This window comes from Euleptes europaea, chromosome 12, assembly GCF_029931775.1.
Source record: "Euleptes europaea isolate rEulEur1 chromosome 12, rEulEur1.hap1, whole genome shotgun sequence".
NCBI lineage: Eukaryota > Metazoa > Chordata > Lepidosauria > Squamata > Sphaerodactylidae > Euleptes > Euleptes europaea.
Window position 1 is genome coordinate 2,284,470 of NC_079323.1, and position 14,246 is coordinate 2,298,715.

The 14,246-nt window shown below is 49.0% G+C and overlaps 1 protein-coding gene across 1 annotated transcript in view; it reads left to right on the forward strand.

Annotated features, from left to right (window-relative positions):
* Positions 1 to 14,246, forward strand: part of PDE2A (phosphodiesterase 2A) — a 313,135-nt gene that overhangs the window by 283,073 nt on the left and 15,816 nt on the right. The window contains exons 13-18 of the mRNA XM_056858812.1: positions 2,265 to 2,395; positions 4,508 to 4,619; positions 8,577 to 8,616; positions 10,136 to 10,199; positions 11,335 to 11,413; positions 12,827 to 13,004. Coding sequence (XP_056714790.1) covers positions 2,265 to 2,395; positions 4,508 to 4,619; positions 8,577 to 8,616; positions 10,136 to 10,199; positions 11,335 to 11,413; positions 12,827 to 13,004 — 604 coding nt within the window. The remainder of the gene's footprint in view (positions 1 to 2,264; positions 2,396 to 4,507; positions 4,620 to 8,576; positions 8,617 to 10,135; positions 10,200 to 11,334; positions 11,414 to 12,826; positions 13,005 to 14,246) is intronic.

Genomic DNA, 14,246 nt, shown 5'->3' on the forward strand with positions numbered 1-14,246 from the left:
AGAGCGAGCTTATGGGAAAAAGAAATGTGATCCAATTAAAATATTTCGTTTTCAAAAAGCAACTTTTTTTCAAGTGTTCAGAGATGCTACTCAAGATTGGCAACGCATTTAGACAGCCAGGGTGGTGTAGTGGTTAGAGTGTCAGGCTAGGATCTTGGAGATCCAGGTTCGAATCTCCAATCTGCCAAGGAAGCTTGATGGGAAACTTGGACCAATCACATCCTCTCAGCCTAACCTACTTCACCAGGTTGTTGTGAGGATAAAATGGAGAAGAGTAGAACAATGTAAGCCTCTTTGGGTATCCTTTTGGGAGAAAGAGTGGAGTATAAATGAAGTTAAATAAATACATTATGGGTCAAACCCACAGGTGATTTGACCATCACTAGACACTAACAGTATGTTTTGTCTTGTAAGGTACTGTTGGCAGCCTCCAGATGAGGCCTGGAGATCTCTCAGAATTATAATAGTTATCCAGAGAACCTTGATCTGGATGGCCCAGGCTAGCCCGATCTCGTCAGATCTCAGAAGCTAAGCAGGGTCGGCCCTGGTCCGTACTTGGATGAGAGACCACTGAGGAAGTCCAGGATTGCTATGCAGAGACAAGCAATGCCAGGCCACCTTTGTGTGTCTTTTGCCCTGACCTAGATGGCCCAGGCTGGCCTGATCTTGTCAGAATAAAAAGCTAAGCAAAGTCACCCCTGGTTAGTACTTGGATGGGAGACCCCCAAGGAAGTCCAGGGTTGCTACACAGAGGCAGGCAGTGGCAAACCACCTCTGTATCTTTTGCACTGACCTGGATGGCACAGAAAATGCTGTGGCAATTAGGAACAATATTTTGGAAAACAGGTAGAAAGTTGTATGAATCGATGCTTTTTAGTGGTACCACCTATATTCTGCATGTCTGAAGTCTCAGGTTCAGTTCCTGCCATTTCTAATTTAAAAGATTTCAGGGGTTAGGAAAGAAAGAGAGCCAGCATGGTGTAATGGTTAAGAGCGGCAGACGATAATCTGGTGAACTGGATTTGTTTCCCCACTCCTCCACATGAAGCCAGCTGGGTGACCTTGGGCTTGTCACAGCTCTCTTACTCTCTCAGCCCCACCTACCTTACAAGGTGTCTGTTGTGGGAGAGGAAGGGAAGGCGATTGTAAGCCAGTTTGAGTCTTCCTTAAGTGGTAGAGAAAATTGGGGTATAAAAACCAGCTCTTCTTCTTTAACCTACCAGAGAGTCTCGGCCAGTCAGAGTAGACAGGGCTGTGCTCAGACAGAGCAAGGGTCTGAGCCTGTATGAGACAGCTTCAGATGAACTTATGCCTCTTCTTTGATCGATCCGCCAAGGAGACGGTGCGTTTCCTCCTGCAGATCTCGATGTACTGTCTCGCAGTTTAATTTCCTCTCGGTTGAAACAGTTACGCTTTACAGGTTAAAGAGCATTCGCAAATCCCTGAAGCTTTTTGACTCCTTGCTGGAGTGCAGACAACGTGGCTGTCCTCCTGCATAATTAAGACGCAATATTAATCCGACACAGAGCGTGACAAATCTAGTCGACGCGGAGGAATGATTGGGCACTGGAGGGCCCTTTAATTGGCTAAGAAGGCAGAACAAGAAATTATGCCAAAGCCCAGCAAAGCCCTATTAAGGGAAAGGTGCGATCTTGTTCATCATTCAACCATCGGGACAGGTTTCGAAGGCACGGTGCCATTTTGCAGCTCTCCCAGCGTACAGGTCGAGATTGAGGCATCCTTCCAAAGATGCAGCTCAACCCGGGGGTGGGGGCTTGGCCTGGAAAATTCCTGGAGATTTTGGGGCAGAACCTGGGAGGGAGCTCAGCAGGATATAACGCCATAGAGCCAGCCTACAGTGCTTCCATTTTCTCCAGGGGAACTGATCTCTGTCGTTTGGAGATCAGCTGTAATTAGGGTTGCCAACCTCCAGGTGGGGCCTGGCGATCTCCTGGAATTTCAACTGAACTCCAGGCGACAGAGATCAGTGCCGCTGGAGAAAATGGCTGTTTTGGAAAGTAGGCTCTATGGCAATAGACCCCTCTGAGACCCCTCTCCAGGTTCTATCCCCCAAATTTCCTGGAATTTCCCAGCCCAGATTTGGCAGCCCTAGCTGTAATTCCAGAGGATCGCCAGGCCCCTCCGGAGGTTGGCAACCCGCAAGTCCCCATTTATCTTCTGCAACGGTGCAGCCCAATCGCCTCCGGGAGGACTAAGCCAGAGAGAGGACTCCGCCACTGATTCTGTCCTTTCTCCCCTGCCAGGAAGAGCACAAGCAGCTGAACAGCATGTTGGGATTTGAAGTGACCGCCATGTTGTGCGTCCCGGTCATCAGCCGGGCCACCTCCCAGGTGGTGGCGTTGGCCTGCGCTTTCAATAAGCTTGGAGGAGAGAGGTGAGCTGGGGCGGGGTGGGGTCAGTTGTGGTCACAAGGACCATTTCGGCATGTCTGTTTCCTCATGGTCACCCCGTGGACTACTTCGGGGCTTCGCTTTGGTCATGCATGCATTTCCCTACCATCAGAGGTTGCCTCGCTCTCCCCGTGTTTTCTGGATGCTAGCTAAACACAAATCCAGAAAACATGGACAAAACATGCGGAAATGCGTGGGGAGAGCAAGGCGACCGCTGACGGTCGGAAAATACAACTGTAATCAAAGCAAAGCCCTGAAGTAGTCCACGGGGTGACCACAAGGAAACATGCATAAATGTTCCAGGAGAGCTGAAATGAATTTGCTCCCCTGAAATTCTCCTGGGCAAATTGTGCTATCAGACAGTCTCTTGATAGGCAGGCGTTTGCCTTAAATAGGTGACATTTCCCTTGTACATTGTGTGGTGTTTGATTTCAAAGTGTGATATCTGACAGAATACGGTAATTGATGCGTGAGATAAATGTTCGGCGTTCACCGGTGTTTGCAGACATTCAACGCTGTTTAGTATCTGGACGCAGAAAGCACATCTCTGCTTGCCAGAATCATCTAGATATGCAACACATTTTATTTTTCCCCTCCTTTATTTTTTATGACATGAACCAAATTCACAAAGTCCATTTGCAGGGTACAAACACAGTTCGGTTGCCTTAGCCTCATCCCAACTTTTAAACTTGCTCAAAGCATATTTAACACATTTTGAAATCTGGAGATGCTGACAAACGTGAGAGCAAATTCTGAGGTTCAAAGTGTGACCTGAAAATCTGAACGATGGGGGGAAATGGGTACATTTTCAAGTGCCTGCAAAAATGTTTCTGCTCTGTCACAGAAGAAGAATCGGAAAAGGAGTTTAGACTGAGTTGGGGACTGTTCCACTTTGGAAGGGATGGGTGGATAGAATAGGGTTGCCAACCTCCAGGTAATAGCGGAAGATCTCCTGCTATTACAACTGATTTCCAGCTGATAGAGGTCAGTTCAACTGGAGAAAATGGCCGCTTTGGCCATTGGACTCTATGGCATTGAAGTCCCTCCCCTCCCCAAACCCCGCCCTCCTCAGACTCCGCCCCCAAAACCTCCCGCCGATAGCAAAGAGGGACCTGGCACCCCTAGGACATAAGCTGGAATTGTGGCTCAGTGGTTGGGTACCCAAGGTTGGGTGGGATGAAAAAAAATATATAAATAATGAAACTATATAATTTATTAGAAGCGATATATAAGAATTAAAATTATTTAAAAACCTTTAAAATAGCACAATGGCATTTCTTAAGGTTGATGTCTGTCACCACAAGCCAAACGCTGGCCAATGGGGGTCTTACCAGGCTCAAAATGAGGCCTCGGCCTCGACGTCATCAGCATGATGACGCCACCTCCGGAAGTGACATCAATCACATCGCCAACGATGAGGGAGGCGCTCTGGTATTTGGGCAAAACATGGTAAAAACAGCTTCAGCCATAGAGTTAGGGTTGCCAACCTCCAGGTACTTGCTGGAGATCTCCTGCTATTACAACTGATCTCCAGCCAACAGAGATCAGTTCCCTGGAGAAAATGGCCGCTTTGGCCATTGGGACTCTATGGCATTGAAGTCCCTCCCCAAACCCCCCCTCCTCAGGCACCACCCTAAACCCCTCCCACCGGTGGTGAAGAGGGACCTGGCAACCCTATATAGAGTTAAACCTGGGACCTTCTGCATGCCAAGCAGATGCTCTACCAGTGAGCCACTGAAGTCTGTCACATCACCTCCTGCCTGGTCTTTTGAACCTGGGTTTGATGCCAAGGTTTGAACCTTCTGCATGCCAAGCAGAGGCTCTACCAGCCCCTCTCCGACATTTAATGTCTCCTTGTACACACAGGGGCTTTGTCACACACACAAGCACGTGGATAATTTTCCAAACTCTCAGTCATCCAGTTACATGCCTGTTGACTGTCTTTGCTGTGGATTCCCTAGAATGTGTGAATCGGCTCCTGTTGATTTCTCCCCAGAGAGATCCCTTGTGGATTAACCGTGAGGCGCTTGCCTCCTGCGCTTTCCTGACAGTCCCCGGCACCCCGGTTCTCACGCTGTTCCTGCTTCTCCCTGCAGCTACACCGAAGCCGATGAACACAAGATCCAGCACTGCTTCTGCTACACCTCGACGGTGCTAACCAGCACCTTGGCCTTCCAGAAGGAGCAGAAGCTCAAATGCGAGTGTCAGGTAAGCCGTGTGCATGTGCACGCATTCCCTGCATGCACGCATTCCCTGCAGTTTCTTCTCCAGATCATTTATAAAAATATTGAAAAGTACCTGACCCAGAACTGAGCCCTGTGGCACCCCACTGGACATCTCTCTCCATTCAGATGAAAGGCCACTGGCAACCGCTCTTTGAGTGCGGTTCTCCAACCAGTTCCCTATCCACCAACTATCCTAGGGTGTGGGCGCGAAGCCATCTGTGTCTCAGTTCAGGAGGCTCTGGAAGTAGGAGGGTAACGTCAGGGTTGGGCTGAGAGATGAGTTCAAATCCCTATTCTGCCACAAACTCATTGAGTGACCTTGGGCCAGTGACTCTCTCTCTCTCCCACCCTCTCCCTCCCCCCTCTCTCTCTCAGCCTAGCCTGCCTCACAGGGTTATTGTGAGGATAAATTGCAGGGGGTAAACTTAGGGTTGCCGATTCTGGTTTGGGAAATTTCTGGAGATTTGGAGGCCGAGCCTGGGGAGGGTAGAATTTAAGGAAGGAAGGGACCTCAGTGGGGTATAATGGCATAGAGTCCATCCTCCAGAGCAGACGTTTTCTTCAGGGGAACTGATCGCTGTAGTCTGGAGATCAGTTGTAATTGTGGGAGATCTCCAGGCCCTGCCTGGATGTTGGCAACCCCACTGGAACTCCCAGAGGAAGGATGGGAATTGTAATGAAAAGGAATAATTCCTGGCCCATTTTCTCATTTTTTTGGGGGGGGGGCTTGATTACAGTGAACAAAGGACAGATTCTCTTTTTTTAAAATTGTACAGAGGAGGGGGTTGGGGGTATTTGCACCTTCGGAAGGGCCGGGCTCTTGGCTTCCAGAGTTCTTCAAAGACTAGGATTTGTGTCTTTTAAGTTAATTGAAACGGAGTTGACATTGTTAAGCATATTAAACAACCTGGAAAGCATGCTGGGCTGCTTGCGTTTGGTTCCTGCCATTTGGCAAGGGTCCGCACTGCCCCCTCCTCAACCCCCACCACCACTCCCACACAATGTCTGGCCCGAGGCCAGCCTGGCTGGATTTCTATTGGGTCGGACTTCGCAAGGTCGTTTTGTGTGCGTGTTTGGGGGGGGGGGAAGTATCCTCTCCCCGGATCAGAGGCGCCTGCAGGAAGGTTCGTGTGTTTGGGCAGCAAGCAACCCACAATGCACGGGCTCTGGATTCCCCATTCATCCTTCCCCCCACCCATGAGTTCATGCTCACACACACACCCAGCCGTGCCCACTCATTCGGTCATGGATTGTTTCCAAATGACAGAATTGGGTGGGGGGGCAGAAGGCGAATAGGATTACTTGTCCAACTGAATGTATGCCATGCAGCCATCCTATCCCCCCCCACTCACACACTTCATATTCCAGCTGGCTGAAAAGAATTATGCTGTCATATTTCAGTAGAAGGATTAGATGGAAGCCATGAGCCAGGATTTCATCCTTTCTTGATCTTTTGCTAATTTCCTTTGCTCAAATACCTTTCCAAAAGCTTTGTACCCCAGAGGAAGGTTGGGGAGGGGGGATAATAGCAGGATTTTGGAGGCTTGTAGAATTCAGTACCTGAATGTCCGGTCCCTTCAGAGCACTGGTTCCCAACCGGGGGTCCGCGGACCCCCAGGGGTCCACAAGAACTAAATTAAGGTCCACGAAACAAAGTTATAAACCCATAATAAATTAATATTTTCAATTAAAAGTTCTCTATTATAAAACATATATTCAAATATTATTCTAAGTTTAATGTTTAACTAACTAACATTTGAAAAGTTTATTTTCAAATTCTCTGAATTTTTATTTTGAACCTTGGGGCCCCTGCACCGAACAAAAATGTCCTAGTGGTCCCTGGTCAAAAAATGGTTGGGAACCACTGCTTCAGAGGAACAAGAGAGGGTGGGAGAAGAAGTCAGAGGGTCAGCAGGGATGGAAGGAGTGAAGTTGCTGCTGGAGAAGGGTTGGGAAAGGCAGGGTTCAAAAAGAAAGGACAGGAAAATTGGTGGAGAAAGATTTGCACATCTGGAAAGCAACACACCCAAAGTTAGAGTGGGAGCAGTAGGAAGACTTGAGGCTAACTCCAGGGGAAAGAGCATCCTAGTTTCTAGAGCAATTCTGCCACCAAGCAAGGCGCTCTTCCCTGGACATGTTCACACTACTATGACTTTACAGCGGCATCACGCTGGGTTTTGTGACTGAGGAGGGAATCTCCCACTTTGAGTCAGTGTTGCCTGCAAAACTCTTGAAGCTGTCTTTCTGCTAGCTGGTTGCTTCCACTGCAGCCAGTAAGATCGGCTTGCTCTGGAATGCCAGCTGTGTGCCCAGGGCGCCTTCCCGTGGCACTGGCGGGCACTGCAGGGCAAGAACATGGGGCAGAGGGGGGCACACAGACAAATAAGGAAGCATTTCAGTGTATTGCCGTAGATGGAAATCTGTCCATTGACAAACGTAGACCTTGAGTTCCACAAGGTACAAAGGCAGCTAAAGAAATGTTTTAACTAAATTAATTTTAAAAAGTGAAACAGAACCTGCAAAAGTTCGATCGTGAATCCACCTGAGACGTATCTTGCTCACCAAGAAAACCCATATCTGCAGGCCTTCCAGACAAGTGTTAAGACCTACCTGTTCTGGAATGATTTTTACTAAGGGGGTATTTATGTTCGGTGTGTGTGTGTGTGTGTGTGTGTGTGTGTGTGTGTGTGTGTGTGTGTGTGTAGGGGGTGTTTGTAGCCCGTCTGGCTGGAAGAAAAGTGGACTCTCTTTTCGATATTTTGTTTTGAGATTTTAAAGTTTATGTAATTTTCTTTTTGCATTGTGTCACAATGTAGGAGCACCAATTTTTGCCAACCTCCCCCCCCCATTTCAAATCTCCAACCCACCCCCCATTCTGTCCCTGGAGAATCCTGTCTCTCCCCAGATCAGCATTTCATTGATCATTTTGGGCTTTGGTGGGATTGGGGAGACCAGGAAATCCCATTTAGGAGAGGGTCCATGGCCCAATGGTAGAGCATCTGCTTGACATGCAGAAGGTCCCTGGTTCAATCCCGGCATCTCCTGTTAAATGGACTAGGCAGGTAGGTGATGTGAAAGACCCCTGCCTAAGATCCTGGAGAGCCGCTGCCAGTCTGAGCAGACAATACTGACTTTGATGGACCAAGGGTCTGATTCAGTAGAAGGCAGCTTCTTTGGTTCATTCCAACGATGGAAATGCTGTCCACAAGGAGAGAATTACCACCGGATCCAAGCTGTTTGGGGATTCCGCCTCCAGGCTTGTACTGCAAGGACTAGTGTGATGCTTGGCCCAAGAGTGAGGCTATGGGTTAGGGTTGCCAACTCCAGGTTCAGAAATACCTGGAGATTTGTGGGTGGACCCTGAGTAAAAGGTAAAAAGGTAGTCCCCTGTGCAAGCACTGGGTCATTCCTGACCCATGGGGTGATGTCCCATTCTGACGTTTACTAGACAGACTGTGTTTGTGGGGTGGTTTCCCATTGCCTTCCCCAGTCGTCTACACTTTACCCCCAGCAATCTGGGTACTCATTTTACCGACCTCGGAAAGATGGAAGGCTGAGTCAACCTTGAGCCGGCCACCTGAAACAAACTTCCGTCTGGATCGAACTCAGGTCATGAGCAGAGCTTGGACTGCAGGACTGCAGCTTACCACTCTGCACCACGGGGCACTGGGAGGGTAGGCTTAAGGGAAAGGGGGGAAACCTCAAGTATGGCATACAGTCCACCTTCCAAAGTAGCCCTTTCATCCACGAGAAGTGGAATAAACAGTTTAAATAAATTAATAAACTACCTGTGTAGTCTGGAGATCAGTTGTAATGGCAGGAGATCTCCTGCCCCCACCTGGATGTTTGCAAGCCTACTATTGGTATCCCCTGGTTGAATTCATTCCAACCATAAATGGCACAGTACATAAATGTCTCTTCTTCCTTTCTTCCCTCCTAGGCGCTCCTGCAAGTGGCCAAGAACCTCTTCACGCATCTCGGTAGGCAAACGGGGCCTGATCCTCATTGTGTCATTGGGGTGAGGAGGGTGCAGCTCAAGGGAGAGAAAACGGAGGCTTTACCCCTAGGCCATCTCCGCCCCACTTCAGTCCAGAGGATTTTGATCTGGGCATGAATCTGGAAGACCTCCGTTCAGGTCCTGCTGCTGCTATGGGGTGATTGTGCGGTCTTGGGGAAGCCGCTCGGCTCCCCCAGGCAGAAATCATCGCAAATGACTTGAACCCGAAAAGGTCTGGCTGTGAGAGACCCCTGAGTCCCACCGCCACCTTCCACACTGACCAGGAACGTTCTTGCCTGTGTGCCATGTCAGGACCCACACAGGCAAGCTGAGAGATGTTCTTGGTAGCTGGCCCTTTCAACCACTCCAGCGTGGTGTAGTGGTTAACTGGTGGTTTGGAGCAGTGGACTCTGATCTGGAGAACCAGGTTTGATTCCCCACTCCTCCACATGAGCGGCGGAGGCTAATCTGGAGAACCGGGTTGGTTTCCCCACTGCTCCACATGAAGCCATCTGAGTGACCTTGGGCTAGTCACAGCTCTCTTAGAGCTCTCTCAGCCCCACCTACCTCACAGGGTATCTGTTGTGGGGAGGGGAAGGGAAGGTGACTGTAAGCCGGTTTGATTCTCCCTTAAGCGGTATAGAAAGTTGGCATATAAAAAACAACTCTTCTTCTTCCCCCCAGAGACTTGCCAAAACCTGGAATTGCTGTGACATAGAATAGCCAGGAACAGGACTGACTGATTGGGGTGGGAGAAGGGGCCGTGGCTCAGCGGTAGAGCATCTGCTCGGCATGCAGAAGGTCCCAGGTTCAGCCCCCAGTATCTCCAGCTAAAAGAATCAGGCAGGAGGTGATGGGAAAGACCTTTGCCTGAGACCCTGGAGAATTATGGAGAGGGGCCGTGGCTTAGTGCTAGAGCTTCTGCTTGGTATTCAGAAGGTCCCAGGTTCAATCTCTGGCATCTCCAGTTAAAGGCACTAGGCAAGTAGGTGATGTGAAAGGCCTCCACCTGAGACCTTGGACTGCAGCTGCCAGTCTGAGTAGACAATACTGACCCTGATGGGACCAATGGCCTGATTCAGTATAAGGCACCTTCATGTGTTCATGTGTAAATCAGATTATACTAAATGTTTGCCCACAAACAATATTTGTTCCCTACTCTGAGAGCCTAAGGAATAGTGTGTGAAAGACTATGGGGAAACAGCATGGCCGTTCTAGAGGAATATTTGTGACATTTGCAAGAATCAACTCTGGCACCCAAAAGGCTAGCAAGATTTATTTGCAGCATAAACCATTGTGCACTAGAGCCCATTTCATATGCTGGAATAAAATGCCGTTAGTCTTTCAGGTGCTGCCGGACTTCTGTCTATTAAGGCTGCAGCTACTGTCAATAATTATAAATAATAATAACATAACACAGCCAACACTGATGTGGTGTGCACGCACATGTGTGAAACGTTCCCCTGCTTGGCCTTCTAACTCGCCACTTCCAACCCCCACAGATGACGTATCGGTGCTGCTGCAAGAGATCATCACCGAGGCCCGGAATTTGAGCAACGCCGAAATGTGAGTCGGGCACATGCGCCCGTTTCTCGGGTTTCCCCCCACCTGCTCCCCTTGTGCCCCCGTCCAAGGGGTGGGTGGGTCATGTTCCAGAGCGCCCAGAGAGATCATATCCTGTGGCTCAGAAACAGAGCACAGGTGCTCCTTTGGACGAGCCCCGATTATTTATAGCAAAGGCCGGCTTCGGCTCTGCCGCGCGCACCAAAAAAGGGAGGACGTGGTTCCTGGACTGTGGCAGTGTGGTCTCACTGGCCCCTTCCCCACACAGCATTCCCCACACAGCGTGCCATTCTATGTCATGCAGGCAGGAAGCTGCTCAGAGTTTGTGGAGAGTTTGGAGAAAGCAGCTGTTCTGCATGGGGCAGACCCATGTAGGGGTCCCTGACGTGCCCGCGGGTGCTATGGTGCCTACCAGTACCTTTCCTGGTGCCCACCAAGTGCTTTTAGGAAGTAGGTGGGGCTAGTTGGGGCTTTGGCCCAGCAGGGCTTCTGATTGGCTGTGCAGATGACCCACTTTCTACGCAATTTAACAGTCGTTTGCAACTGGTATTTTCCTGTGTGAAACCCAGTTGCAAAAATTGCTAAAGTGCATTGAAAGTACATTATCCAATGTCTGTGAAAGCATCATGCCTGCCACTAATCTGTTGCCCCCTCCGTTTCCGACCATTTTTTTTTGCCATCAAGTCACAGCTGACTTATGGCGACCCCGTTGGGTTTTCAAGGCAAGAGATTTTGGAGGTGGTTTGCCATTGGCTGCCTCTGTGGACCGACCCTGGACTTCCTTGGTGGTCTCCCATCTAAGGGCAGACCCTGCCTAGCTTCTGAGATCTGACAAGATTGGGCTAGCCTGGGCCATCCAGGTCATGGTGGTTTCGGCAATACTGGTGTGAAAAATGTTAATAAAGATGTGAGTTCCTTTGAACATGTGCAGTGAGCTTCCCTGAAACAGAGGATGTTGATTTATGGGCTGGCCTGAGTCGAGACTTCTCATTTTAGAAAGGAAGCCTTCCACAACTGACTGTTTTTGCAGTTTGTAGGAGTTCAGTATTTGGAGAGGCTTGGCTTTTCTCAGTGGGGTCTTTGCTTGACTGATGCCCGCCTTCTCACCTTCTGGCCGATGGGCCTGTTTCTGTTGCAGATGCTCCGTGTTCCTCTTGGAGCGAAGCAGCCATGAACTGGTGGCCAAAGTGTTTGACGGGGGTGTGGTGGATGACGAGGTAAGAACCGCAGGAAGGAGTCTGGAAGCCCTGAAGGGGGAGGGGTGGAAAGCCAGCAAGGGGGGGGGACACACCAAATTAAACCTCATGTATGATTGGCTGCAGGGTAGATCCTGTCAGATGCAGCTGTGGCCAAGAAGGGCAGGAAAGGGGCAAAGCACAAACATCTGAAACATTCAGAATCCAAAATGCACTTTGTACTCTTCAGAGTTTTGGATTTGATATTTTAGAAGGAAAAGGGGGGCGGAGAGAGACCTCTCTTTGCCTGTCTTATAAGGACATAAGAAAGGCCCCATGCTGGATCAGACCCAGGCCCATCAAGACCAGCAGTCTGTTCATACAGTGGCCAACCAGGTGCCTCTAGGAAGCCCACAAGCAAGACAACTGCAGCAGCACCATCCTGCATGTGTTCCTTTAGAGCACTGAATATAATAGCCCTGCTCCTCTGATCCTGGAGAGAATAGTTCTGGTATCCCCCTTCCCCCCATGGCCCCAGGACAGAATCCGCTGACTCAGTGAACGGTGGAACGACTCTGTGTCTCTGGCTTCATGTCCAGGGCCCAGGGTTTCTATGCAGAGGCAGGCAATGGCATCCCACCTCTGTTAGCCTCTTGCCTTGAAAACCCCACAGAGTCGGCCTAAGCCAGCTGCAACTTGACGGGACTTGCCACCACCTCTAGTTTTCTAAACTTTGTAAACAACTGAGAATCTTATATTTAAAAACAACAGGGGAATATATGTTCATATTTTCCATCCCGTTTCAGTGCAGGAGATTAGATTGTTCCCTGTGGTGGTGAAAAATGCTGTCAAGTCACAGCCAACTTACAGTGATCCCGTAGGGTTTTCAAGGCTAGAGATGAGCAGAGGCGGTTTGCCATTGCCTGCCTCTGTGTAGCAACCCTAGACTTCCTCAGTGGTCTCCCATCCAAGTACAAGTACTAACCAGGGCTGACCCTGCTTAGCTTCCAAGATCAGATGAGATTGGGCTAGACTGGGCCATCCAGGTCAGGGCAAAAGACATCTAGAGGTGGTTTGCCATTGCCTGCCTCTGCATAGCGACCCTGGACTTCCTTGGGGATCTCCCATCCAAGCACTAACCAGGGTCGACCCTGCTTAGTTTCAGAGATCTGACAAGATCGGGCTAGCCTGGGCCATCCAGGTCTGGACCTGTTTCCCCTACTTCCCTGCAAACCATTTAATCTCTGTTGTCATCCCCTTTTTGCTTGTACTGAAACATTGATGGGGTCATCTGTCAGCTTCCATCCAGAAGCCAGTTGTTGTCAAGCGCTTTGCCCAACTTTCTGCTTTCAACCTCCACGTTGCATCTCGCAAAGACCTATCCCTTTGTGAGAATGACACACACATGCACACATGTGTCACTGGCATTCTGTGTGGCCCCCTCCTCTCGTGCAGAGCTACGAAATCCGGATTCCAGCAGACCAGGGCATTGCAGGTCATGTGGCTACGACCGGGAAGATCCTCAACATCAAAGATGCCTATTCCCACCCCCTCTTCTACCGTGGCGTGGACGACAGCACCGGATTCCGCACCAGGAACATCCTCTGCTTCCCCATCAAGGACGAGAACCAGGGTGAGGAAAGTCTGCCGGTCAGGGGTGGATGGAGGGTGGGCATGGAGGCCTGATGGACCAAGTGATGGAGAGAGAGAGAGGCATGCAAAGAGGCAGCGTGTTGCAGTGGTGAAGAGTAGTAGACTCTGATCTGGACAACCGGGTTCGATTCCCCACTCCTCCACATGAAGCCAGGATCTAACTTCTTTACATATATAATTTTTTCCTCTTTTTAGTTCCTTAAAAAAAAGAAGGAAAAAACTTGAGAAAAATATACATAAAGATAAAAATATCACAACAGTGGCGGCAGATCTAGATGTAAGTTTCCTGAAATGGTTTCCAAATATTGAAAAACAAGCCCATGCACAATTACCATCTATATGCTGTACGTTAAAATATTGATAGTTCTAAGGTCCTCAGTCCATTGATTTATTAGAGGTAGGCTTTTATCTTTCCAGTGTTGTAAAATGAGTCTTTCAGCTGCACTAAGGGCACTAAGGGCTACCCATTTTCATTGACCATCGGGTAGCCTCCATGAGACAGGCAAATAGTTTAAAGATACATAGACATACTCAAAAATCAATGAACAGTCTAATAAAAAATTGATATGAGTAATAATGTCTTCCCAGAAACACTGAATGATTGTACACGCCCAAAACATATTTTAAGGGACATGTCTGGTGAGTTACAACGCCAACAATTAGAGACTTTACTCATCCCTTTGCTAAAGAGTCACTGCGGTGTCTGGTATATCTTGAACATAATTTTTTGCTGAATATGGTATTATGGTACTTTCAGTCACGTTCATCCCTGGTCTGTCTCAATTGTACTTTGGAGTTATACATGAGTTTTCCCTCCATTAGAGATGACCTCACTGCCAGCCCTTACAAATCTTGGGACTTCCTGCTCTCTCTCTTAACCCGAATCTTCCCTTTCCCCTAAGATCAGCCCAGGTGAAAACCCCGTGTATAAGGCAAAGCATGGGACACACAAGCTTGCTTTCTCTCACAGCCAGTTACAAAGCAGCGTGTCAAGGGGTGGGGATTCAAATGCTTCCTGCTTCCTCAGAGCTCTTTCTGAGCAGAAAAAAAGGTTTTTTAAAATTAAGGCTTGGATTTCTCCCCCCCCCCTTGCCTTTCAGATTGCCCCGTTTTTGATTTTTGTTCTTAAAATGCTTTTTTATGTGGCCATTGGGTTTTGGGGGGGTGGGTTTTCTCTCACAGTAAGCCCTACAAAGCAAGCCAATTACAAAGCAGCATTTCA